General features: G+C 47.6%; 3 protein-coding genes and 1 pseudogene across 4 annotated transcripts; 1 reads left to right on the top strand and 3 right to left on the bottom strand.

The window, feature by feature from the left end:
* Positions 1-1,829: 1,829 nt before the first annotated feature.
* Positions 1,830-11,943, bottom strand: LOC308487432 (Fc receptor-like protein 1; the record flags this gene model as incomplete). Its single annotated transcript, XM_081025661.1, has 11 exons — positions 1,830-1,901; positions 2,778-2,809; positions 3,370-3,441; positions 3,635-3,717; positions 4,687-4,714; positions 5,552-5,665; positions 6,016-6,294; positions 6,455-6,742; positions 7,687-7,953; positions 10,273-10,293; positions 11,913-11,943. 11 exons carry the CDS (start codon positions 11,941-11,943, stop codon positions 1,830-1,832), a joined length of 1,287 nt encoding a protein of 428 aa, XP_080881787.1.
* Positions 11,944-25,144: 13,201 nt separating this feature from the next.
* Positions 25,145-25,533, bottom strand: LOC308487235 (histone H2A type 1-A-like; annotated as a pseudogene). Its single transcript has one exon. The product of its transcript is annotated as a histone H2A type 1-A-like (transcript).
* Positions 25,534-25,825: 292 nt separating this feature from the next.
* On the top strand, positions 25,826-26,206 carry LOC308487319 (histone H2B type 1-A-like; the record flags this gene model as incomplete). Its single annotated transcript, XM_081025392.1, has 1 exon — positions 25,826-26,206. One exon carries the CDS (start codon positions 25,826-25,828, stop codon positions 26,204-26,206), a length of 381 nt encoding a protein of 126 aa, XP_080881518.1.
* Positions 26,207-27,087: 881 nt separating this feature from the next.
* Positions 27,088-27,471, bottom strand: LOC308487140 (histone H2B type 1-A; the record flags this gene model as incomplete). Its single annotated transcript, XM_081025114.1, has 1 exon — positions 27,088-27,471. One exon carries the CDS (start codon positions 27,469-27,471, stop codon positions 27,088-27,090), a length of 384 nt encoding a protein of 127 aa, XP_080881240.1.
* Between the last annotated feature and the right edge of the window lie 181 nt (positions 27,472-27,652).

Raw genomic sequence — 27,652 nt, 5'->3', positions numbered from 1 at the left:
GAAAAACACACCTAGGTTAATTAGTTTGACCCAAACTGCAGGGCTAGTAAATGGTGGAGCAAAATGTAAATCCAGACAATTCTTCAGAAACCGTGTTTTTAAACATTTTGCTACTGATACCTCTCAAAAGAAAAAAAAAATGTAGTCACTGAAATAAGAAATATATAGGTTAAATAATAAAGTGGACACAGCCGAAGAGAGAATTAGTAAACTGAACCACGGAGATTAAGAAATACTCAGAATGTAACAGTGATGATAAAGAAATAAAAAATTGGAAAGACTAATTGAGAGTCATGAGAATAGAATGAGAAGGTTCAGTATACTTCTAAATTTCTGAAGGAGAGAATTAAAGCAACGATGAAACAGCATAATGATCAGGAGTAATTTTACAAATTTTAATGAAATAGCAATACTTTCTCCCACAGACTGATGCTCGCTACAGTGTTGGTAGATGCATGAATTGATACATCCTTACTGGAGAGCAATTTACAAGTATTTAACGAAAACATCTACTGTGAATAATTAAAATGTAGTAATTCTCAATTTACAACTTTTTTCTTCAGATGAATGAACAGGAATCATACATGTTTGCACAAGGACATTTATTTTAGCATTGGTTTTATCATACAAAAATTTTGGAAACCACCTTAAAATCCATCAGTGGTTGAAAGGATTAAAATATATCATGATAGTATTTAATGGCCCTGAACTGTACATGTAAAAATGGTTAAAATTATAAATTTTATGTTATGTATATTTTACCAAAAGAAAATACGAATTATGATTTATCTATATGACAGAATAGTACAGTCTTTTAAAATAGTACAATAGATCTATACACAGACTTGAAAATATTTCACGATATTTTGTTAAATAGGTGTATTTCTAAATATTTGTATATTTACGTGTACATAAAAATGTTTGTACAAAACTAGAAAAATACCTGTAGAGCTAAGATTTAAAACATGCTTAGTTTTTAACAATGGGTCCCACTTCTGTTAGATTATAGGGAAGACTTTGCTTTTGACTTTTTACATTGCATGTGCTTCCAATTGTTTTAATTTATAAGAGTTAGGTTATGCTTGATTTAAAATTAAAATACAAACTCCAAACCATATTACTACATGGTTTCAAAGCGTTTGTGAATAAAAGCAGATAAATTATGTTCATAAATCTTCTTGAGGCTGCAACAAATACAGAATTTCGGATATGGTGAAACTTACAAAGATTACATCGCCTTATGTGGGCGGCATCTAGAGTGACCTGTGCTTCCAAAACGTGTCGCTGACATTGAGTATAAGGACAATAACTTTTAATGGAACTTTGTTTTAATTCTAATTTGGTAACTGTGACCCCAAGCTACCGAGTCACATATTTTATGGCGAAACAAGATGATGGATGTCAGGGGCAGGGCTGGAGTCCGGGATCGTCGGAGCAGACAAAGCGCCTGGACAGAACGAGACGCACAGCTCTCTGTGTGCAGAGTCCCACAGGACCACTAGCCCTGGGTCCATGCCTTGGATGCGTTACTGTTGCTCTTCTTTTAATCCCATCCTGTTTCTTCTTATAAAAAGGAGTTCGAGCACAATTTGACCTGTGCCTAAAAGAGCCGGCAGGAATCATTTTTGGTACCAAAGCCCTTGCTACTGGGGCATTCCTGTTGGTTTTCCTGGGTGGTCCCTTCAGGGTCTGAGCCAACTTCACGTCACAGTAGCCGCAGGCATCGTCCTGTGGAGTGAAGCAGCTGGTTCCTGGGACCGCGGGAGGACATACTGGTGTTATGACATGGGTTCACGGATGGTTTTCAGGCAGAATCTTCCGTAATCTTCCTACATCGCATCTTCATAGTCCTCGTCTGTTCTGTCCACCTTCATCATCCCCGAATAGAGGACTGAGGGGTCCTGTAAGGAGGGACAGGGCTGGGGCCAGAGCAGGGCACAGGCAGGGGCGCCCCCGCTCTCCTCGTCCCAGGCCGCCTGGATGCGCCCTTTCTTGGGGTGCCACGTACGTGAATGAAGCCCCCTGGGAGGCTGTGGCCCAAGTCAGCTTCTGCCGAGGGCCTGCCCCCCACTGGTGGGCTGCACGAGCTGCACACTGACCCAGGCGTACGAGGCCTTCTCTCACTCCTCTGACTCATTGTCAGGCCGTCCTGTAGCTGTCATTTTTCTAAAGATGTCAGAATTTTGTAACCATAAACTAAATTTAGCGTGTCGCCAGAGTTTTCCAAAGATGCCAATTCTGTCCTGAGACCTGTGACTGTCACCCCACACTTGACAAAATTACCAGTCACCGACTGTCCTTATATACATGTGGAGCTGGAATTCCTGCACGTTTCTGAAAGCCTTTTTTGTGTCATCAGTGATGTCTTGAATTGTTCAAAGTTTAGAATGACTGATTTGTAATGACCAAAATCACTATTAGTTTAGCTTCATTCAACATTAATTTAGATTTCTAGGTGTTGTTTGCTTAACCTGACAGCACAGAGTTATGTATGTAAGGCGTATCAGCCTTTCAGTGTAAAGATTTTCAAACAGTGTTTTCAGCCTACGCACACACCGCAGTTCTCTCACAAATCATCCCTGTGTCTGTTGCTAAAGGACAGGTAAGCATCCCGGATGGTGACACATTAGTTTGTATCCCTGCTGTGTGGGAGATACGGGAGGAGATCAGCCAGGGGATCTTTTGTTGTCCCTCAGGGGCTGTAATTGAAGAAGCTGGAGAACCATGCCCAGAAGACAGAGAGAAAGAGAGGAAAGAGCATGAGGGACTCCACCTACCTGGCCGTCAGCAGGCGTCCTCAGGGGCTCTGCTGTGGAGAGAAAGACCGAGCGTGAAACTCTGCTCATGCTCACAGCTGTCCCCTAAGTGCTAACTAAGGCTTCTTCCACTGCTGTCCATTTGCCGTGGAGTTATTTCCATGAGTATTTTCTGTCTCACTTTTCTGTCTGTCATAAACACGACTCCCTTACTCTGCAAAGGAAAATCAGCAGCCTGGGGTGGGAGGGAAATGGGTCCCTCCTGGTGTTTGTGCCTCTCAGAGTTTCTGGGCACCCCGGCAGGGGATAGACAGCAGCAGCTAGTAGGCAGCGGTGCTGGGTGCTGAGGGGGTGCCCAGGGCCACCCAGAGGGGACAGGCAGAGGCCACCACCCCCGTGCTGCTGCCTGACTGAGCTGTGGAGTGACAGCCGCTCCACAGCCAGGGCCCGTCAGCAGGTCCCAGGCCCAAGTCCGTCTCACGTCAGCTCAGTGCTCATGTCGGCTCCAGGCAGAGCCGGCAACACCGCAGACGCTGCCACGGCTGCCTCCCAGGGACTCCTTGGTTCCTGGAAGGACAAAAGTCAGGGACAGAGTCACTTTCTCGTGCCTCACCTGCGGCTGGCTGCCATTCCTGTTGCATGCAGTACGCCAGAGAATAAACCTCATCTCTACGTCCGACATTCACTGGAAGAGAGAGCAGGGGTCAGGACATAGCCGCTCCTTCCTGCTACCTGTCACAAGCACACGAATGAGCCATCTGTCCGCACAGGTGGCTGGAGCTCCGCAGGGTCCGCTTTGGCCAGCCTGAATTAGCCCCTGGCCTCCTCCCCAGCTCGCTCCACTGCCGTGGGCCGGGGCACTGTCGGGCGGGCCTCACCATTCTCATATATGGGCTGTCGCTGCTCCAGGGCAGTCGTGTTAAGGTATGTGGACTCCCGGGGTGGAGGGCGGGGAGGGCTCCTGCAAACACAGAAACACACACTTTCCGTCTGGGATGGCATTTCCCATGTCGCAGACCTCACCATCTGGGATCATGGGGAAGACGCCCAAGGAGAGACGCCGCCTGCTAAGGACCCCGAGTGCAGCACTCCCTCCTGGGGACCAGCTGGCTGTGTGGCAGGAGCCCCGTCTGTGCCTGGCTCACTTGGCACGGTCACACCCACGGCACTAGGCCCTCCTCTGACAGGCTCACTGTGCTGCCCACACCCGGAAGTGCCCTTTGCATCCAGGGGGTGGGGGATGAAGAGAGACTGGTCCAGCCCTGATGGAACACAGGCTGGTGAGCAGAACAAGCACCTTGACAACGGGAAAGAAGAGAATGGCCTCGCGTGTCCACGTGCCACTGGAGGAGCGCCACACTGATCTGGAAAAAAGCCTGGCTTTTGTTGGCGTGGACAGTAACACACTATGAAATGTGTCAGCCAAACACCAGTGTCCCCAGATGGAAGTACTTTCACAAATGTTTCCTTTTCTAAACTTCCACACAACTTTGTCATCAAGTTTTTCAGTATCTTTTTTACCCTCTGGCTGGCATTTCAGAAATGTGTACATAGCTCAACTACTCTGAGCTTCTTTTCGACTTTCAAGATTTCCCCATATTTCCATGCCTTTCAGCACCCAATAGAATGACTTACAGATTCCCAGATATTGGTTAATTGATTGACTGAATGCGAGAAATGGGTCAAAGGGATGTAACTTTCTTATTCTACAGATTTAGTGAAAGAGATAAATTAGGAAGAATGAGGAAAGGACTTAATTAGTTAACATGTGGAAGAAAAAGAGTAGCAAGTGAGTATTCAGGGCTCCCAGGGGAAATCTTGGGTGGCCGTTTCGGGTACACAAAGATATGAAGAAACCTCCTGAGAGAATTCAGCTGTTTTGAATACGTTCCCACACTGTCAGCTCCCACAGACGCAGCAGATGCCTCACCTGACCGAGTCCTTGGCTGAAGGTTGTCCTGCAAATCAAACGACACCCCCGTCAGTGCCGGGCCCTCCTTCCCAGTGTTTTCCCGTAGCCCTGGTATGGGGATCGAGGCTACTATGTGCCCAGACACTGCCCTGAAGGTCTTTTAAGTGGACCCTCCGTTGTCAGACGGACACACTGAGGTCTAGAGCAGTTATGCAGCTTCCTTCTGACAGTAAATCCAGAGTGAGGCCTGGAGCTCGAGTCTCTGAACTCTCACACCGGCTGCCTTTTTGCTTCTGGCTTTATAACCACACCATCTAATCTCATCACGACAAGCGCCTCAGGAACAGGCACTGACACACCCACGCGAGAGCTGGGGCCAGGGGCCCGCAGATGCCGAGAACCTTGGAAGTTAAATGAGAATTTCACATGGTCTCCTCTTGGCCCATCTCCAACTTGATCGATGAACAACAGGAGACCAAGACTAAACCTACTAGTAAATATTGAGTTACCCGTGGTGACACCGTGCGGAACTACCTAACTTGGTGCTCTGATGAAGAAGAATGGGATTAATGCATAGACTTTAATTGGGAGATGGTCAGCAGAACTGGACTGTTTCTTCCAGTAGCTGATTAGTTACTTAAATGGTCATATTTTTGAATGACAGGTAAATCACAGAAGCACACGACAGCAGCTGAGAACGTGTAGGGGACAGAGAACTGCTAACAGCTCTGTCCACTTTAATAGGTTCCGTTCCTGGCTGGGGGTGTGAGCAGCGTGACTCACAGGACAAATTCTCTCTTTATAGGACAAGCGTCACAACTCTAGCCTATTTCAGTGAAAACGAAGGTCACATCACGAAATGCCAATGCTTGTAATTACTAACCCATTTTTCTCTTGCACCAACAGCAAATTAGCAGGACCGCGGTGAGGAGACCAAGGGTGCCAAACAGCCCCTCGACGACCACCGTCGTGAACTCTATTCTGTCCTCTTTTGGCGCTGAGGGGAGAAGGCCACACGTGAGCAGCCAAAAAGGCTTGGAATGGATAGTGGACATCGTGAGTGTGCAGTGAGGCCGAGGTAGCTCTTGGTGGGGGTGGGGGTGGGGGGGAGAAGTGTGTCGTGGGACTTACTTATCTAGGGACTTGCAATGTTTCACGCTGATGACAGGAGGAGACAGGCACCCAGTCTTTGTATCCTCCATGCCCCTGAGCTACACCCCCAGGGCAGCACTCCCCAGGAACTGCCCTTTGCTAAGCCAGTACCAGACACAGTACAAGGGCAGCAGACATCTCCCAGGACGCTGGAACAGAGACACTGACCAGTCAGTTCTGTGGCCTGAGCTGTACCTGTGACACTGAGTGGCACCACCTCACTGCGCTGGGCCCCCAGCCCGTTGTCGGCCTCACAGGAGTAGTTTCCGGAATGTTCTGCAGTCAGGGACAGGTTGAAGGACACTCCTCCTCCAGAGGGGGCTGAGCTGTTCCCCAGGGTGACACCATCGCGATAAAAGCGGTACAGGATTGGGGGAGAGCCTGTCTGGGCCTCACAGTGCAGCTCCACCGTGTCCCCCACCAGGGCCGGGGCCCCCGGCGCCCTGAGGGTGAGGACGGGCCGAGACGCTGGAACTGAGGAGACAGTGGAATGTCAGAGATGGTCCCTGGTAATGTGACAGCCCCGTCCTCTGCCCACAGAGGCTCTGCCCCATAGAACTCCCTCAAGGTGCTGCCAGGGAACATGGAGCCCGACTGGGGACCTGCTGGCTGGGCGGAGGGTGGCGGCACTCACCTGTGACGGTGACGCTCACCAGCCCGCTGAGCCTGGGGCCATAGCCGTTGTCAGCGGCGCAGTAGTACTGGTCGGCATCGCTCTCCCTCACTGCGGGGATCTCGAACTTCGCCGACAGGGAACGCTGGGTCTTGGTCTCCAGGTTCAGACCCAGGGCCCCTCGGTACCAGTTGAAGCTGATGTCTCCAGTGCCCCCACCGACCAAGCAGACGAGCACCAGCGTCTGTCCCTCTGCCACGTGTCCCCCTGCAGGCTGTGTCTCCAAGCTCACGTTATGGACAGGCACTCCTACACACACGAGACGACACAGGACCGCCCTGAGGGGGGAGGGCTTCAGGGACAGAGAGCAGGTGACGCCGTCCTGAAGGAAAGGCCTTGGACGAAGTCAGTAATTTAAGTAACTCGGTGGTGCTGGGGGGGGTTCTGCTGCCTGGACTCGGCATTGCTGGGTTGATGGCGGTGGGGAAGAAAGGCCAGCCACACTGGCATGGAAGGTGCAGCGTCTGCTGCTCCCGGGACAGCGGCTCTCCCTGAATCCTGCCATCGCAGACTCCATTTTCGAGGCACAAGTGGTTACAAGTCCAGGTTGCAAATCAAGCTGCCCGGGGCTGGAGTGCTGGTCTCAGCTCTGCCAGAGCGGGCCTGCTGCCTGGGGGTGTTTTGGTGTCATGTTTGGTGTCTGGTTTTGTGGCCCTATCACAAGGTTGGGTCTCGGGCAGGTGTGAGACGTTTCCTTATGGTGCAATAAAAACACTTTGTCTGAGGATGGGAAAGGACGTCAGAAGCCTCAATCCTGACTTGGAATAACATGGTTTAGAATCATAAAACACCCCTGTCTTCTTAGCCTCCAACTCAGGCCCCGACTTCTCTCCCGCGGGGCCCTCCCCATGGCGTCTCCCGAGCCTCCTTTCAGCACCTCAGTCTATCTCCCCATCCCTGTCGTTTCTGCTAACAGTCCACCCGCGACAAGAGCAGCACACACTGGAGCGCTGACTGAGCTCAGCTCTTGTAATCAGACCACAGACGATGCAGGTTTCTCCCCCACTCTCTCCAGCCCAGTGAAACACGCAGTAGGGCTTTTCTGAATACCCTCCTGTGTGCTTGAGTGGGAAGAGCAAGGATGAGAGCTGAGGGGCTCTGCCATAGGGAAGCTGGGGACAACCCTCAAACAGCCATCCTCCTGCAGGCAGGAGCCCCCCCGCCCCCCACCACCCCACCGGCCGGGCGCTCACTCTGCACGTCTATCTGCATTCTTCTGCTCTTTACCACTCTGCGTGCTGCTGTCTGCACTTCACACCAGTAGAACCCCGAGTCCTTGCTCCACACGGCGGCCACCTGGTACTGCGAGGAGTTGTCCCAGCCCAGGCCCAGGTGATGACCGTCTTTGATGAAGCGGAACTGGGGGTGGGCAGGTAGCCTCTGATGGAGCTGGTTCACACAGGTCAGGGTCATGGGGCTCCCCTCCACCAGCCGAGAGGGGCTGACTGTCAAAAGCAGCCCTAGAGAGAAGAACAAACACAGGTTCGATGATGGGCCTCAGGGGTCCTGGTAAGAGGCACTTGTGTCCTCAGCATTAGAAACAGGACAGAAACAGCCAGCTGGACACAGACCACCCCCCAGTCACCCCACAAGTGGCCCAGAGCCATCCCTTTGCCCACCGCTCCCCCCCACACGTCCTGCCCTGGGCAGTGTCACCTCCTGCCTCAAGGCCTTGAACTTGGTTCTTACTCTTTGGAGTTCTGCCCATGAACTAAGTGCAGGGTACCGGCAACCGTCACTGAAGACAAGGCCTGGAGTTTCAGGAAAGTGTGTCTGTCACTCATCCTGGTCGGAAGGCATTTTCTTTTCTTCCATGTCCCTGACATCTCAGACCCACTGTCTCCTTCACAGACAGAGTGTGAGACCCGCAGGACCAGTCAGTCTGGGAAAGACTTGGAGAAACTCACGTCCTTCTTTCCTGACGCCCTCCTGCCCTGTGACTACCAGTGGAGGGGCAGGCGTGCTCCCGCCTGGACCCACACGTCTGCACAGCCTCTGCTCTGGGCTTCTGTACAAACCTCTCATTCGTAGGTGGCCTCAGGATGTGTCCCACTGGGGCCTTGGGGCTTTTTCCCGGGTGAATTAAAGGTGGTTAAAGTCGGACTGAGCCTTCAGCTCGTCTCCTAACCTCCCCCGGTCACAGCAGCCCACGACACCCCACTAGCACCAGCCTTTCAGGCACTTGTGTATCCAACCTGCAGGGCCTTCGCTCTGTAGGAAATTCTCAGACCTTTCCTCAGAAACGCCCTTTTCTCTCCGCAGCGTAGGAACGAACTCCCATGTGTCCTAGATCACGGACAGGTTATTCGAGTTTTGGTCTGACACCTGTCACCCTCCTACTGGGACGCATGGCCCTGCAACTGTCACAGACCCATCCCGGGACGTGACCAGAATGTTTGCTTTGTGCTGGGCCGTGGAACGAACGCTCTGTACATTAGTCACTTCTCTTCTTGGAAAACCGTCATCCCCAGAAGACTGACAGTACAGCCGCAGGCCCAAGCAGAGAAAGGAAGGAAAGGGCATCCCAGCAGCTGTACCCCACTTTTCTGATGGGGCTGGGGTGGGATGCAGTGGGACCTCACACAGGGCAGCTCACAGAGGCTGCAGCCCAGGGCTTGTTTCAATAATTCTCAGGCACAGAGACCCCCTGGCAAATGCTGGTGGCAGAAGCTTTCTTTTGTCGTCCTGGATATAGCTTTGGATTTCTGCTTCGGCTGAGATTGAACCAAAGCTGCGCTCATGGAGAAAAAGGCAGCTGGACACAGACCACCTTCCAGTCACCCCACAAGTGGCCCAGAGCCATCCCTTTGCCCACCGCTCCCCCCCACACGTCCTGCTCTGGGCAGTGTCACCTCCTACCTCAAGGCCTTGAACTTGGTTCTTACTCTTTGGAGTTCTGCCCATGAACTAAGTGCAGGGTACCGGCAACCGTCACTGAAGACAAGGCCTGGAGTTTCAGGAAAGTGTGCCCTGCATTACCACGGGCGCAGGCGTGAGGCGGACATGCGGCCAGGAGGCTGGGGTCCAGCGTCTCTTTAGCCACAGGGACTCCTGTGCTGCAGCCCCTGGCTCCACACAGCCTGTGCTCCTGGTGGGAAGCGATCGCCTCTCTTAACCCTGTGGCTAGTGTTCTATGTACCAAGAGCGTTCGGACATGCATTGGGGCCAAACAGACGTTAGTGAACCCTCCTTTTGGGGGACTGTCCCCCCCCCTCTGGCGTAGGTGAGACCCCCAGTGAGGACCATGAAGTCACTTTGCATCAGCTGCATCTGAGGAATAAGTCCCACGGGCATGGGCTATTCCTGCAGAGATGGCTGAAAGTAGGACGAAGGGAGCAGCACCATTTCTTCTGCATGTGGCCCAAGGCTTGGCCGTAATTGTTCTCTGCGGACGTGTGACTTTAGTATTTCTTCCATCACTCCAGCTGGGGAACACGCAGGGGCCTTGGAGCCCCTGAGACTGGGAGGGCACAAGTACTTCAACATCGACTGTGGGACCAGACGTCCTTGTACAAAAGCGTCTTCCTCCCTAGGCTGGGAGGCCCCAGAGCAAAAGGCTGTGCTGTTGACAAGCTCAGACCTACCTGCTGCCCCACTGAGCGCATGAGTGTCAGGTACAGAAAGGGGTGGGCACACAGCAAGCTGGCCTGAGGGAGCCACTGTTGTTTGCCCACCGCAGCAGCTGTCACCGGGTGCCACACAGCCAACCCCAGGTCTCTGCGGGGGCCGAGTGTCAACATACCCATGGACCATGAAGAAGAAAGGGAAGTGCAACTCACCTGTTGGTTCACAGAGTGGAGCTGTGAGAGAATTCAGGGAGGTCAGTACAGAGCAGCAAATCCCAGATGGACAGACGGACACAAAGTCTAACTTTCCCAAGATCTCTCCCAGCAGCACATCCTCCTGCCCTCCCAGCTTTCCCTTCCTCTCTCCTTCCCTCTCTAATTCTCCTCTTTCCTCCCTCCCTCCCTCCCTCCCTCCCTCCCTCCCTCCCTCCCTCCCTCCCTTCCTTCCTTCCCTTCTGTTCGTTTTCTCACATTCCACATCACCCCCAAACCACCTCTGCACACCACAACACAATTCATTTCATGATTATGAATGACGTGCTTTCCGGTAACATCTCTATCTGGGAGTGCCAGGCGATGCCCTTGTTCTAGAACCCCTTGCAGCCCCTCCTTCCAGCCCCTCATGCTCATCCCTCCTCTCAGAAGTCTGTGGTGCAGCTGAGAACCACTGACTTAGTGTAGCAACAATCAGGAGGGTAATTGGAGCTTCCTGCTCGTGACATTTGCCAGCTCAGATCCAGGAGGCTTAGTCCCCAGAGAGAATCCAGATTGCTCCAGAGATTCTCTTCTACACAAGGATTTGACCATAATATTAAGGTATAAGTGACCAAGAATGGAAAATTCTGGGGAAATGAGGGCTCTCGTCCAGTTGGCACAGATCTGGATGCTGGCTCTTCTCTTACAAGCCGTGTCACCTGGGAAGTGCCTCCTTCCCTGTGCTTTAGTTTCCTTACTGTAAAGTGGAGATAATAACAGACCTACCGCACAGAGCTTTTGTGACGATTAAATAAGTTGATACCCATAAAATGCTTAGTCTGGGATTTATTTAACGCTCAATAATATCACCTCATTAGTATGATCTCTTCAGCCCATGTTTACTTAGTCTGCGATGCCTTCTTTGAGGGGTTAAATGTTCGTAATAGTTGAATAATTACTTCCTCGGGTGGGAGGAAGGAATCAATGCAGGCTAGTATAACAATCACATTTTCTTTTTTCATCCATACAACCAATAATTTTGAGTGCTTTCTATATGCTAGGCATTGTACATGGCACTTGAGTTACAGGAGGAAACACGAATGACAGTCTTTGCTTCAAAGGAATTTACAACAGAAAAATTGGTGATTTACAACAGAAAAGTAATCCTGGGGAATTGACGACACTTAGAGAATGAGCTGGGGTACAGTGCTGCACACAGATTTTGGATGTGGGGCAGTTGCTGGTAATGATGAGTTCTAGGGTTAGATGGTAGGAATGGGGGGGGGTCATGAAAAGATAAAGGAAAATAATGTTGATAGGAACAAGGAATAATGACAGGACAATTTGTTGTATAAATTATCTTGGAGGCTACTGAAAACACCAAAAACACTGTCAACAGTGAAAAGTAGAAAGAAAGACAGATGGTGAACCTTTCCTATGAGTTAAAGACTAAAACGATAATTTTCTTTAGAAAAAAGTCTGGCTTTCCAGTATCTTCCACTTTCTGCCTGGCTCTGAGCCCTGGGCTAAAAGGAGAGCTGAGCGTCCCTGAGCGGGGGGCCAGCAGACACTTGAATCTGAGAAGTCCCACCAGCGTCCAGCAGGAGGCCCTGCCCACACTGGGGACCGCACACCCTCTTTCTGGTTGTCTTACTCACCGCAGATCAACAGCAAGAGTCTCGGCAGCATGAGGACCAGGGAGTTGTTTCTGGATTGTTCTCTCACCCAAACAAGAATTCACCTCAGTGGAGAGGCCAGTGGATGGGTGGCGAGTGTCAGGAGTTTGAGAAAGTCCAGCTCAGACGTCAGCTTGAAGCACACGTCAGACAGAAGCAGAGGGAATGAGAGCCTCTGACGGCCGGTCTACTTTCTCTCCTGTGCAGGCCGAGGACAGTAAAGACGTCTTTCTATTGCTTATTTCTATTTCCACAACTTGAAGACAAGCACGTGTGCACACCAGGTCCTTCTTCAGGAGCCTGGGGATCTGAAAGGAAGTCCCCAAGGGCAGCTTCTGACTTTGATGGGCCAGCGTGTCTGGGCCACAGTCCCACCGAATTGCAGATGGCAGCACGCTTTCTGATTCCAGCAGCCGTGTGTCCTGAGCACATCTGACCGCTCATCCTTTCATTTCTCAGCAACCTCCGTGAGGCACCCGACGCTCACCCGTGCTTAAGCCAGTGGCTGCTGGGCTATCACCCAGGGCATGTGGAGTGCCTGACCGCTGCTGCGAATGATATTGGCGCAGGGTCAAGCTATTCCCTAAAATACAAGTTTTCATGTACAAATTTCCAGTGTGCCAATAAATGGGCATGAACCCCCTGAAAATCAAAATCACAGGAAATCAAATCTGGGGCACTTTTAAAATGAAATACAGGAACTAGGTACATGCAAATTAGCCTCTGGGCATTTGGGGACAGTTCACCCTTATCACCGCCCCTGGCACCTGTGACATTGCTCCTCCCCTTCCCCCAGATCGGACACTCACAATCCCCCCATAGCTCCCCTGAGCACACTGGGGCACTTGCAGCCTGGATGTGATGCATGCAGATGACAGGTGAGAGGAGATGAAACCGTCTTAATTCTCAACATGCTTTGAATCTGTGAGTGTCTAAGATTAAGAAGCAGCAGACAGTGTGTGGAAGCTGAGGTATTAGGGGGGATCGTGCTATTGAGATGTTCTTTAGTCACGCCATCCAAGGCCAGGTAACAAGTCCAAAGAGAAAGACAGGAAAGAAGCCAGTGGCCAGTCATGCACAAAACTGCAGGGTGCAGGGAGCAGTGTCAGGGGCCGTACTAAAGGCCCCCAGGAAACTCGAAAGCAAGACAGGTGTGCCATAGCCATCTTTGGACTGGGGAAGGCCGTGTGTGGGTGAATTTGCCCAGTGTCAAATTTTAGGACCAAGGTAGAGAAAGCACGGAGACATATGGCTGTACACACGGAAGGTGGAGCCAACTATGCTTTTGCACATGTGCCCTGCGTCACACCTCTCTGTGCAATTTCTTGAGAAGAAGAAAGAGAGGGTCCCTGAAGAGAGAAGAGAGAGGTCTCTGACTCGCTGGGGAAACATTTAATTTCCCCCTCCTTCTCTGTGGGTTTCAAGACTGTGCATTATTTTGAAGCTCTCACCCTTTTATTTTCATAACATAATAACTGATACAAACTAAGAAATGTAATACGTATATAAATGATTAAATACGCTGGTTCAGTGAAGGACTATGAACCCTCCCACTGAGCTTCTCCTGGGCTGAATGCAGAGACGTTGTCATTCAGGAGGCAGTGAGTGCAAGGCTGCACCCCTGGGAGGGGGAGAGCACCGTGGAATAATTTTATAAGCAGGGCTCCAAAATCAGGATAAGAGTTTCCACCAGAGGATGGAGCTGGACATTCCATTGGAACACCAGAACCTTCTGCTCCATGGAGGGGGGACGAGGCCAGGCTCAGGCACCAGAGTTTGGAGAGTAAAGTACCACCACGTCAGGCAGCCAGAGGTGTAGGACACCTGCTAGCCCCACCTAGTGATCTGGGCCTTGCCTTCTGTGGGGGAAGCTGTGATGACCCGTTTTATGTCTCACCTTGTCTGGTCCAAAGGAGGGATCTTTGTTCCCATATTTATGGCGGAAGAAAGTGTGGTGCACAGAGGAGGAGAAACCTGAGTCGAATCACTATAACAGCTGGCATCACTGCTCCCCACTCTTGGCCCCTTTCTCAAGGTCAGGTCACTCGCTCGGGCATCCCCTGGGAGGAGAGAGGTCCCTGACTCTCTGGATTTCAATGTGACATGTTTTGGCCAATGGCATGTAAGTGTAAAAGGCGTTTGCTGCCTCCAGCAGACACTGAGCAGCAGCTGCATGGTCTGACTTGGATGCTCCTTCACCCACTTCCCAGAATGGGAAGAAAGAGGACCCGAAAACCCCGCCTCAGCCAGCAAAACTGCCGCTGAGCTGCAGGCCTGGGTGAGCCTGGGCGAGAAATAACCATTCCCATGGGAAGCCACGCGCCCTCCACGCGCTGTGTTCCGTAGCAGAGGCCAGCGCTGTCGCCACACATGTGTGACTGACTGCCAACACACACTGTCACTGTGATTGCACACGCAAGTTAGTATCATTAATTCATAGGATCCCTGCCATCGGCTGTTACAGTGCACTTCCTCTACTTCTCGCGTTGCTATGGCGGAGAGAGTTTCTCCCTGCGCCCAGGAAGGAAACGGCCAAGGACATGTGACTTACTTGGTTGATAAATTTAGGAGAAGCTCCTGAGCTCGCTTAGCTTGGTGCCCCTGGGAGCTGGCAGGCCTAAGCGTGCTCTAACCTGCCATCGTCCACACAAAAGGGGACTGTCTCTGCTGCCGACGCACACGGTTGTCCAGACCACCTCTGGCCAGGATGGTAAGTCCGCCTCCTAGAGTCGTGACTTATGAGAACCCACTGGGGTCATTCAGCTAAGTCACTCCCTCCGCAGTAATTTTTATTGGTGAGAAAGCTACAGTTTGGTCCCCTCTACGTGACTCTTATGACTCTCGATTTGTTTCAGACCTGGGTGAGGAAGAAAGGGGTGCTTGCTGGTCTCTGAGAATGGCAGTATGTATCATACTCCACATGCTGAGGACACAGACATGAAACACGCATGTTCCCCCAAATCCTAGAAATCACCAACAGGTGCACATACACAAGCAAACAAAATGCAGGGAAGTGGGACAGGCCTGGTGCCCAAGAATCACAGGTCTAGAGGTAACGGAGAAGACTCCAGTTGAACTTGTATCAGGAAAGGGGAGGGGTAGGGAAGAAGCAAGGCTTTGCGGAGGATGTGATGTCTGAGCGCAGTTTCTAAGGAGGACGAGGGTTCAGCTGGCTGTCTCCATGGGGAGAACCCTCTAAACAGAACAAAGAGAGCGTGCAAAAGCATGACATCATGAAACAGTGAGGCATTTACTGACGTATTTGTAGCTTGATTTTGTAGGAACAAAATATGAGGAACGCCTGACATGGAATGAAGCTGAGATGCTGATAACGGAAAAACCGCGAAAGGCTTTGTACACTGTACTAAGAACTTGGGGTGTTCTCAGCAGGGTGAGTCGGGCCGGGAACTTGGGGTGGGCTGGGAAAAGCATTCCCCATTGAAGGGAACAGTGGCTAGTCTGTCTCAGTTGGTCATTGCCAGGCAGTCAAAGGACACGTGCGCTGGATCATCTGTTTATTCAAGGAGACTAGAATTTTGGAATTTTCTGCAAAATCTACTAACTTTTCAATGTTTGAAACCAATTTTTTAAAAATGTTTAAAAACAAAGCATATCTGTTGAGCACCACGGTTTTGTGGCCTCTGCTGTAGGTGATTGTCAGGGGAAGACACAGCTAAACATAGAGAACGTGAATCAGTGGGGGATGGGGAATGGAGGTGGGGGAGACTCACTGCGGGGGAGGGTCTCAGAGGACATGCTGCTGCTGCTTCTGCAGGAGAGAGGCTTTTGTTTTTCTTTTGGCCTAAAATGGGATGATAAAGCCACCAATTAGGATAATAATAAAGAAGGAAGAGAAAGTTCAGGAAATAAAGAAAAGACATTCTGAGTTTTAGATATGTAGAGTTTGAACATTTTGAGGTAAAAAGTTTACTCATTTTACAGATGAGGAATCTGCAACTGAAAGATGGTAGGTAATTTCCAAAGCTTTACCGGTGATTAGAACCAGGGTTGATATGGCCCCAGTGGTTTCATCTTACCCCTGGACGTGTCTGCCCACCCTGATAGTCACGTGTGGCTTGGGAGCATTTGACATGTAGCTGGTCCAAACTGACATGCACTGTCAATACAAATCGCACACTGCATTTTGAAAACTTAATAAGAAAAAAGGGAATGTGAAGTACCTCAATAATATTTTTATAATGATTGCATGCTACACGATAATACTTTGGCTATATTGAGTTAAACGAAATATATTATTAAAATTAATACCACCTGTTTCTTTTGTTTTACCTTTTTCCCAATGTGGGTACTAGAAAATTTCAAAGTAAGTATGTGGCTTAGATTATGCACGTATCAGATAGGGTGGCCCTAGACCACAACTTTCAGCAAGAAGCACTTTCACTGCCACAGTCTGTAGAGAACACCTGGATTTGGCCCATTCGGCGGACCTGTCCCATCATTATGTGTCAAGTCTCCATAAGATGTGATGCTTTACCTCAAGGTAGAAGAAAAGAAGCACTAAGCAGGGACAGCATGGGTTAGAGAAAGAGTAAAACTGATGTCTTCTAGTTTCTGAAGCATCTCTGAAGAGCATGTTGGGTATAGCGACCTAGATTAGGAGCAAATCATGAGATGAGGACACTCACGAGCCTCTTTATAAATCCAAAGTGAATTGGACACCATTCCTCGTGGGTACTCAAGGTCTAAGTCATTTTCGCCTCAGAAGTTTGTTGGATAATCCTAACGAAGAAATGCTGAGGTAAAGGCCTAAGTAAGGGGAAAAGGATCGTGAGGAAAAAGCAGCCCAGAAATCAGACATTATCCACCGACTGAGTCCTTTGGATGTTTATTTCGGGGAGGGGAGACAAGTGTTAAGCTGTGGGCAATAATATCTTACTTTCTGTATACTTCACCTTTCTAAATGCAATTCTGCAAATAGATTTCGACGTGGAAATAAACCTGCAGCTGGGAACAAACAAAAGATGCACTGGTAATTGTTTTTGTGTTGTGACCTTTGACATGTGCTATCTAATTTTTAGATAGGTTTGACAGACATCTACTTCTCTAACTCAGGGTGGGGAGGAGGAGAGCAGGGCAATATCCTAATGGAATCCACACGGCCAAGCCTTCCCGGTTCTGAGATGCCTTGTGAGTTCTGTCAACAAAAGGTCACTGTTACCAAAACAATGCGAATGGGAGTCCCCAATCTGGGATGCAGTAAAAGGAGAAACTTTATTCAGGTCAACTTGTTTCCAAACAAGACACAGCCTCCCTGGTGGAAACAAAAAGTGCCCTTCACCAAGACACAGGAGAGCGCGGCTCATACAGCAAAAGTGCCCACCCCAGTCCCTGATTGGCCCATTGTCATACAAATGAGGAATTCAAACTTACAAAATCTGATTGGTCCACGTAGCACTTTCTGGATTAGTCATTATGGAGCCACTCTGATTGCTCAGTATAGATGCAAATGAGGATATATAGCTGTGCAGGTCCAATTGGATGGGGCAAGTCTCAGCCCATTGGTTGAAATACAATACAAGGAAGTTCTTTCTAAAGGTCTGTGCTGCTGGCAGGAACAGTGCAGGAGGTTGGCAGCCCAGACTGCAGCTTTCCCTGAAATGCAGAGCGCTTGAGAATTCTGCGTCAGCAACAGCTTCTAGACTGGTTATGAATTTGAGCCCAATTAGCCACAAGGAGTCCCTTCTTGGCAGATATATTCCTTTTTGGGGTCAACAGTGCACATGAAAGTGTGAGTTGCCAATAATCACTTGTACTCACATGTGTGTGAGTATAAAGGAGGAAGATGGGAAATAGGATTTTAAGAAAGTTCATTGGATTTTATTAAAATCCCCTTTGATGTTTATTGAAATAGCTCAATAACGACTTAAATTTTGTTCTCAAGTTATTTTCATTGTCAGATTGGCATCCTATGAATAAGTCACTGTGCTTGAGTGGGATATGAGGCTGTTTCGTTTTGAATGCTAACACTTTGTAATACCCAATGACGCCATCTGATACGTACAGGTTTTTCTCTCACAGGCTGGAAGTTGCCTCCTGAGAAACAGCAACATGTAGAAGCATTGAACCTAGGATCTGACATCCTGACTGAGTTCCATCTTAGGTTACTTTACCTCAACAAAGTCACCTGACTTTCACGGGATAGCATTTCTTTTAACGTAAAATAGTAGGCCAGATTGAAATCTAAATACTGTTGACCCTGAGAAGGAATATACGTGCTAAGAAGGACTTCATGTGGTTAACTGGGCCCAAATTCATAGCCAGAATCTCACAGCCATGGTTTACAGGGGGCTTCACACTCTGCACCTCAAGGAAAGGCAGACAAGGCTGCGACCCTTCTGCACTGCCCTCCTGCCCTCGGAGCCTGGTCCTTATAAAGGAGTTTCTGGAATCCTTTGACCACTGGGACCTGCCCCCTTCCAATCAAAAATGCCTCTACAGCCTAGTCTTGTTTGCATCTTCATCTACCATCCCTGACCAATCACACGGTGCAGACTTGGAAATCTTGATTTGCATAAGACTTGATTTGCACTGAGTCAATGGGGGACCAGAGACAACAACTTCTCTCAAAATATCAACAGGAAAATCCCCAACTTGGAGTTCACTGAGGGAGAAAACTTTCAGTTGAAAACAGGTCAATTGTAAGACAGCTCATCAGTGGAATAACCCCACTGCAGAAAAGACCGGTTGTGACGTTTCAGTAACCTTAAAGCCCTTATGTCACAACTCAGCTCCAGCAAAACAGGAACATCATGATACCAGAGCTCTGATAGGGTAAACTACTCCGAGTTCGCAGGGAGGATGGCTTATACTGAGACAAGTTCCAGACCCTGATTGATCCATTTCTATGCAAATACAGAATCCAAATCCTCATAGTTCGATTGGTCCAAACAGCACTGTCCTGATTGGTCAGAATGCAGCCATTCTGATTGGTCAGTGGAAATGCAAATGAGAATATAGCTGCACAGCTCTGATTGGCCAAATTTCAAACCTACAAGCTCTCTTGTAAGTATGACTCAGACCACAGAACATAATGGAGGAAGTTTAGCAGCCCAATCTGTGGCTTTTCCCTGAGATGCAGTGTGTGTGTGTGTGTGTGTGTGTGTGTGTGTGTGTGTGTGTGTGTAGCGCCCTGTAAACCATGGCTGCTAACCTCTGATTATAAATGTGGGCTCCAAGAAGGACTCCTTGCTAGGTGTGTTCCTTCTCACAGTCAACAATGGCACGGCCCTGGATCTAAGGGGAGAAAAGTGGAGCCATTCTTTGTGATCCATTTGTCATATAACCTCCAAGTAAGGGAGCACTGACTCAAACTCTTTACTCAAGATTTGTCCCAGCAGCCCCTTGCACATCCCCACTAATTTGTGGTATGTTTGTCACTCTTCAGCCTGACCCACTGCCAGCCACAGTAGCCTTTAAGGGTGGGTTCTGATGAATTTTTACCATAGCATGAGTTAAATGGAGCTAGAGAATTTAGTCTACTATTTGAAAGGTAAAGAAAAAAACTCAAGTACTTTGAAAAATCTAATATAATTAACACTATTAATTCCTCCCTCTGTCTTTATTAAAAACACACATCAAATTTCCCCACTGGATGAAAAGGAGGGACTGATTTCTCATTTTCCTTCCCAATATCCTTGTGAACATATAGGCCAAGTTCTTTTGTACTCATTAATATTAACACAGTCCTGAGGTCAAGAGAGACTGTCTGGGCCAGAAGCTCACAGCAAGTTATTGGTTGGGTAGAGGGCTTGTACATATGTAGAGATTCTAGACCAGACCCCAGACCCCAGGCCCCAGACCCCTCTTCTCTCCTCCTTCCCTACTCCTCTCTGGTCTGGCTTCCCTTTTACTTTATTGCATGGCCTGACCCACCTCACGTGTGGGTAAAAATATGTATGAGTTGAATTATACTCAAAATTAATCAGATGGGTATATTTTTAAGGGAGATGATCTCATGACATGCTTCTAATTTTCCAATATTCTAAAGAAAAGAGTTGGGTAGATATTATTGTTTAATCTCTTAGTCCTAAAGAGCAAGAAGCAGTTACGGTATATCTGGAGTGCAAGTATGAGGTTCACAGCCCGTGTTCAGGGTCCCAGGCTGCCTTCTTTTTCCATCTCTACTTAAATCCCTTTTGACTTGCCATTCCCTCCGGAAATCCATTCTTCTCTCCTTTTTGTCCTCAGAGCTCATGGAAAAGTCTGGTTCCACTAATTTATGATCCGAGTATAAAACAAAGGTGCACACCAGACAGATAAGGCCAGGAGTCAGAATATCCTGGACCCCCTGTAGATGTCAGCTAAGATTATATTTGACTTTAAAAGAGCTCATGTGTGACCGCATCTTAAGTTAATGAGGAATATGTTCTTTGTCAAGAATCCAAAAATTCAACTGGCTCTTATTGATTACATTGTGAAATTGTTTTCTTCAGAGATCACAAATTTTCTATTAAGGATCTAACATATTTTAGGTTTTATAACGTTAGAAAATAGCTAATGTGAATTTGCTGATTATATTATTTTTAATGGACCCAGAATATGACTTACTCAGATAAAAATAAATGCAAATTAAACCAATAATGTGGCAGCACTTTGCCCTATCAACTAATCAAATCTTTATTTAAATAACACCAAATTCTGTGAGGGCCAAACAAAACAGATATAGTCCCATGCCTTGCTGGTGGATTTTTCGTGCAACCATCTGGAAGAGCAATTTAAAAGTATGAAGAAAAAGCCATACAATTGTGCATACTCTTATCCAATCACCCCATATCTAGGTTGCAAATAAGGAATCCATAAAGTAATTTATTATAATAAGTAAAAGGAAAAAAATAGCATATGCTTACCGAATTACTGCTAAAGTGTAAATTGCTAATAACCACTATTTTTAATTAAAAATTCTTACTATTCTGGGGATAATACAAACCAAATGAAAATCCCACATCATACTTTAGAAAGTGTAGTATTATTTTGATTATAATCAGCAGTAAGATAAGAAAGCCCCCAATTACCACTTCTATTTATCATCATTCCCAACTATCACACAATGCATTTAGACAAGAAAGTTAACTACTGAAAACTACAGAAACAAAATTATATGATTTTCTTGCCTATCTAGAAAACCCTAGAGAAAAAAAGGCAGAAAAATAGAAATGACAGAATTCAATGAGGAAGCTAAATATGAAATTGCAATACAAAACTCAGTAAGTTTCTATCTACAATAAATAGTCAGAAAACACAATAAAAGAATCCCTTTTAATATCCCCCTACAATAAAATAATAAAAAGGAGGGCACTGGGAGATAAATTCCATGAAATGTGTGTAAAAGCCCTACAAGGAAAATGATAAAGTTCTATAAGAAGTACATAAAAGTCTTGAAAAAACTCAAGGGACGTGTCTCCTTAAATACGTATTCACATTTTTTATATTTTGTTCTATATAAACTTTGAATTTAATGCAATTCTAATAGGACTTAATTAGAACTGAAAAAAAGTGTTACAAAGTGCGTTTGGAAGAAAAGAACACACAGGTCAATTCTGAAAAGTACAAAGGGCAGTTTACACCATCTGATAAAAAAAAAATACTTACATTATGGTAGTCTTTAAAAGCAGGAGGAAAAAAGGTTCTCAGAAAGCCACCAAACATGAAATGATGCCATACCTCACTATTTAAATAGTAAATAAATTCAATCCGGCTAATAAGTCTAATAGCAAAGCTCACTTTTACTTGATCGGGTGATAGACTACAACTGTGTTTGGCCGAAGGACAGGATTTTCAGACAGGTGAGTCTAAGCAAATCTTATCCCCTAGCAGGAAATAGTGGGAAATCGAGAGGCCTCCTGACACATCAGTGTGTGCCCCCAGGTGCATTCCTTTCCACAATCATTCTCCCTCTGACCACTGTTGATGGACAGTGAGTGGACATATGATTCCACATGGACCAGCAGCACTCTTCTGTGAACTTGGACTCGGGGTAAGGAAGTGAGTCTCATAGAGGATGAGGCTGAAATCTGTAAAACTGAGCAGCCGGAGGGGAACTCTTCTTCAAAGTGCTGGTGAAGGAGGCCCCCCACCGTGATAGCCTTTCCCTTTCCGAGTGGGTGATGGGAACTGTCCAATCAGCGCTGACCTGAGGTATCTCATTTACAGTCATTTGCCTCTCGATTTCATTCCAATCAGAAATGCCTCATTTGAATATATGGTGTATAAATAAGACCCCTGGCTTTGCAACCAACCACTGTCTTTTCCTCAAAGTAGTGGAAGGATGTGTCTCCTACTTCTGATTTCACCTCCGGCGCTCGAGGCAGGTTTAGCCCTGCACTGGCATCTCTGCACTTGAAGGAAGTTGTGTGGCTGCTGATGCCCGAGGGACTGGCCAGGCTCTCTGTGTGCTGGGCACTATATCCTGTCACCAAGTACACCAGCTACAGGAGCTTTCGTCGGGAAAACACAAACATCCAACAGCGACACTTTTCAGAGCTGCTTAAGACTTTCAGGTAAGGGTGTCATCTACTGAACTTGATTCATATGTTTATTTTTGGATTTGAGACCCTTCCCTGATTTTTTAAAAATATATTTGTTTTGTTTTTCAATGACGTTTCTAACTTAATTTTGGACTTACAACATATGATATGTAGTTGTAATGTTGCCTTAGCTGCTTCTGGGCTGTGGCAATTGCTCAGAATTTCCTTTTTTGATAACCTGATAGCTTTGAGGACTCATAGTCAGAAACTTTGTAGAATGTTCCTCGACGTGGATTTGTCTGATGTTTTTCTCAGAGTTAGACTGGGATTATGGTTGTTGGGAGGAATCCCAGAGAAGTAAGATGCTCTTCTCAGCAGTTCATATTAATGATACATGCTATCAACATGGTTTATCACTGATGATGTGAGAATGAATAAAGGAAACCTCATTCAAAACGGAATAGGGAAGCCATGAGGAGCTCTCATGCCCTACACTAGAGGCAGCCTACATAGGCCGGCAGGAAATGAGATTTCCTCTCCATCTGGCAATAGCTACTGCCCTTGCCTGCAGTCAATGAGAAGCGGCCACCACTTAGAACCCTCATGTTCCTCCAGTGAAATTTTAAAACAACCTCTCCCTACTTCCTCCTTTCCTCTATAAAAGACTGCTCGTCTCCTTTGTTCTCAGGACTTGCCTGTGGTTCCCCATAGTTTTCTTGTCTCAAGTTGGATATTCTCTGCTATTTCCGAATAAACTCACTTGTTGCTCAATGACCTGTGTTTAATTTTTAAGATTGACAATGTTAACATTGATTATCTGGCTGAGGTAATATTTGCCAGGTTTCTCTCCTGTGAAGTCACTCCCTTTCTCCCCTGCCTTTCCACACTCTGTGCTCTGGCAAGTCTGGGGAGTTAAACTACACTTGCCTGATGGGAGAGCATCTATATAATTTGTTTGGTATTCTGTGTAGGAGACTTATCACATAGCCCTAATTTATTTACTCAATCATTTATATCAGCATTCTCTGATTTTAAAATAGCACATTTTAAAGTTTTTAATTTCCATGTTCTAAATGTTATCTAATTTTATCCAATATCTGTACAATTTCCTTTTTCAAAAATTTTCCTTCCTTTGGTGTCTTCCCCAACTGCAGGCCTCAATCGATACTCATGTACATGAATGTTAGATAGAAGTTAGAAAATGAAGGAAGAGGAGGGGTGGGAGGGGGTCCACAGTGCCTACAGAAAAAGCTCATAACTAGCTTTGATTAACTGCCTCCAGCCAAGTATCTGTTTATAACAGATGACAAGAGCGTCTGGAGCAAGATAAGGATCTGAGTCAACAGACCTCCACCCATCATAGGAGGTCACACCTCCCTTGGAAGAGCATGCACCACTTTTCCTGCACTTTTCCAAATCAATGTGTAACTCCCTCACCCCACCCAGCAAACCAGAAGTCCTCTAGACAGGCGCTCTCTTGCTTTTCTTACCCTCAAGCTCTCTGGCCCTGGCTTTCTCTCCCTCTCTCCCTGTCCCCCACCGCAGCTAGGTCTGTTCTCTTCCTAGAGAATGTATCCCTAATAAACCCTGCTCGCATATTAATCAGCTTGCTGACCTTTGATTCTTCACTGCGTTGGCAAGAAGAGCTGAGACTCCAGTAACATTTATTCAGAAATGATTGACTCTCATAACTACCTTGATTGTCCCTAATTAACATATTACATAGTTATTCTCATCTTTAACGTCTTACAGAACTTTATACTTCACACTAGTGTCTAGCAATGTTTGTTTTAGATAACCATTGAGATTCTTTTTCTTTGAGATAAAGTAAACTTAAATATTGTACAGTAATTTTGTATTTGACAGCTTAACTAAATGTTCATTTGCTTTTCAATTTTTCTTGGTGTCGACAGTACAAACATCAACAGCTACTATTTCGTCCTTATTTTGTGTGGTTAAAATGCCTGAAAATTTTGACAAATTCCCTAATATTGCAATTTCAAACTTAACTTCTTGCCACATCCCAGTCTTGGAGACTGACGCCATCTCGCCATTACACATGGTAGTTATCAAGCTTCTTTTTGAGATACATCTTTTTCCACATTTTAAGGAAAAATTTTTTACTAAGCATGTATGCGAAGCCATGGATCTAATATTCACATATAAACCTTTACGAAATGTTAAGATTAACCTGCTTTCTAATACTTGGTCTGATACGTCATGTCTAAACACTTCACACTGAACCATACTAGCATGTTTGATGGGAAAGTCGTTTGAAAAAGGCGCTCTGAGAAAACCATGCAGCCTTGCTAGATTGGCTGATACCCTGTAGACTGCCATGAGTTCAACTATCTCGCGTTTGTTCTAATCCAATCACCACATAACTCAATAAATTAGCTTCAAACAGGATTCCTCTGCTCACATTGTGCTGCATCAAGCAGCCTTCTACAACTGGTCCCTAAGGAACTAAAAAGGGCAACCCGATGGGTACCCAAGTGACCTTGAGCTTTTTGTTTTTTAGCAACACTGGTTATTAGAAGCACAGATCATTTCTAGAGTGCGGTTTTGCAAGGAGCTACGGCCCACACGTTGCTGCTACAGAATACCACTGCAGCTCTTTGGTCTACATAACAGCCTTCACTGATAATGTGACTGGCTCTGAAAAGAGCCTTTGGTTTGTTTCCCTTTGCACATGTTCAGGCCCCTCACCGGGTTTCACTGCTGGAGAAATTACTTGCTCTGGACTTTGTGATGGTGGCTCTCGGTCTTCTTGGGCAGCAGCACGGCCTGGATATTGGGCAGGACGCCGCCCTGCGCGATGGTGACCTTGCCCAGCAGCTTGTTGAGCTCCTCGTCGTTGCGGATGGCCAGCTGCAGGTGGCGCGGGATGATGCGCGTCTTGTCCGGGCCGCATTGCCCGCCAGCTCCAGGATCTCGGCCGTCAGGTACTCCAGCACGGCCGCCAGGTACACGGGTGCGCCAGCTGCAATGTGCTTGGCGTAGTTGCCTTTGCGGAGCAGCCGGTGCACGCGGCCCACAGGGAACGGCAGGTCGGCTCTGCAGGAAGAAAATTTGAACTTGGCGCATGCCTTGCTGTTATGCTCACTGCTCCCAAACATACTCAAAGCAGGAGTAGAAACTGCCAAACAACTCAAACACCCACTACCGGGCCTATTTAAAATCTGTCCGAAGGCTGTGACTTGCTGATTGGCTGATGGAAAGCCAATCAGAAAGCATTACTGGAATCACCTACTTTACATATACGTCACTAACCACTGTCCAATCAGGTCTTGGCTGACCAATACGTCAAGTTAGTGCCGTGCCAATAAATACCACTCTTTGGACACCAAGTGCTGTCTTTTTCCTTGGTACCAGTGGGAGCTGTAGGAGGTACAGGACAAAGCACTCATCATGCCAGAGCTGACTTTAAAAGGTGCCGCTGTTTCTAAGAAGGGTTTCAAGAAGGCGGCGACTGATGCGCTGAAGGACGGCAAGAAGCGGAAGCGCAGCCGCAAAGAGAGCTATTCGGTTTACATTTACAAGGTGCTGAAGCAGGTGCACCGGAATACCGGCATCTCATCCAAGGCCATGAGCACCATGAACTCCCTCGTCAGCGATGCCTTCGAGCGCATCGCGGGCGAGGCGTCGCGCCTGGCGCAGTACAACAAGCGCTCGACCATCACGTCCCGGGAGATCCAGACGGCCGTGCGCCTGCTGCTGCCCGGGGAGCTGGCCAAGCACGCCGTGTCCGAGGGCACCAAGGCCGTCACCAAGTACACTAGCTCTAAGTGAGTGCGTGCTCGTGCTGCGCTCTTTAACCCAAAGGCTCTTTTCAGAGCCACTCACACTGCTTAAGGGGCTGTGAGCGCTGCTTAGCTGGTTAATGTATGTGTATGTATGTGATGTGTCTCAATCCTCGGAGTGTCCAAAATGGAGTAGTTAAATGGTGATTGCTCCCTACGTTACATACGTAGTGTACAAAAGACTGCTCCGACCTTTTTAGGGCAGCTATAAATAAGCTAAAACAGGCAGAAACTTCCTTATCCGCCATCTTAAAACATTGGGAGGAAAAAGGCGGCCCGTGTTTCCAGGACACTCAGCCCATGAAATAAATTTCTATTTCGGGTACCTGCTGATTAAATGGGCCACCTGATGATACCCTCTACGGACAACCGTAAACAAGACCTTGCCAGACCATCTTTTGGAGTGGAAATTGAGACCTTGTCTTGTAGTAAACTTAATTTTCATCCCAAAAGGTGCATTAGAGCTGATGGTCCAGCAAGGTCTTATTTACGATTTTTGTCAGTAGAAGGTATCAGGTGGCCCATTTAATCAGACCCTAAATAGAATTTTATTTCATGGGCTGAGTGAGTGTCCTGAAAACACTGGCTGCCTTTTTCTTGTTTTAAGATGGCGGGTAAGGAAGGTTTCTGCCTATTTTAGCTTATTTTCAGCTGCCCTAAAAAGGTCGGAGCAGTCTTTTGTACACTACGTATGTAACATTGGGAACAATCACCGTTTAACTACTCAATTTTGCACTCTGAGGATTAAGACACATCACATACATACACACACATTATTAACCAACTAAGCAGAGCTCACAGCCCCTTAAGCAGTGTGAGTGGCTCTGAAAAGAGCCTTTGGGTTAGGAGACAAGCCGCTGCCGTGCGAGCCTACTTGGAGCTGGTGTACTTGGTGACGGCCTTGGTGCCCTCGGACACGGCGTGCTTGGCCAGCTCCCCGGGCAGCAGCAGGCGCACGGCCGTCTGGATCTCCCGGGACGTGATGGTCGAGCGCTTGTTGTACTGCGCCAGGCGCGACGCCTCGCCCGCGATGCGCTCGAAAATATCAGTGACGAAGGAATTCATGATGCTCATGGCCTTGGACGAGATACCGGTGTCTGGATGCACCTGCTTCAATACTTTATAGATATAAATCGAGTAGCTCTCTTTGCGGCACTTCTTGCGCTTCTTTCCCTCCTTTTTCTGCGTCTTACTAACAGCTTTCTTGAAGCCTTTCTTAGAAACAGTGGCGGTCTTCGAAGTCAGTTCCGGCATGACGAGTGCTCAACTTCGCAGATACAATTTCCACAACAAAACCGTGGGGTAACGCCTGGTGTCCGAAAGAGCGGTATTTATAGGCAACAGTGACATGCCATGTTGGGCAGCCAAGCTCTGATTGGACAGTAGTTAGTGACGTGTATGTAAAGTAGGTGATTCCAGTAATGCTTTCTGATTG

This window comes from Rhinolophus hipposideros, assembly GCF_964194185.1.
Source record: "Rhinolophus hipposideros genome assembly, chromosome: 19".
In the NCBI taxonomy this organism is placed as follows: Eukaryota; Metazoa; Chordata; class Mammalia; order Chiroptera; family Rhinolophidae; genus Rhinolophus; species Rhinolophus hipposideros.
Note: the sequence above shows the minus strand (reverse complement) of the source record. Positions and strands in the feature narration are given on the sequence as shown.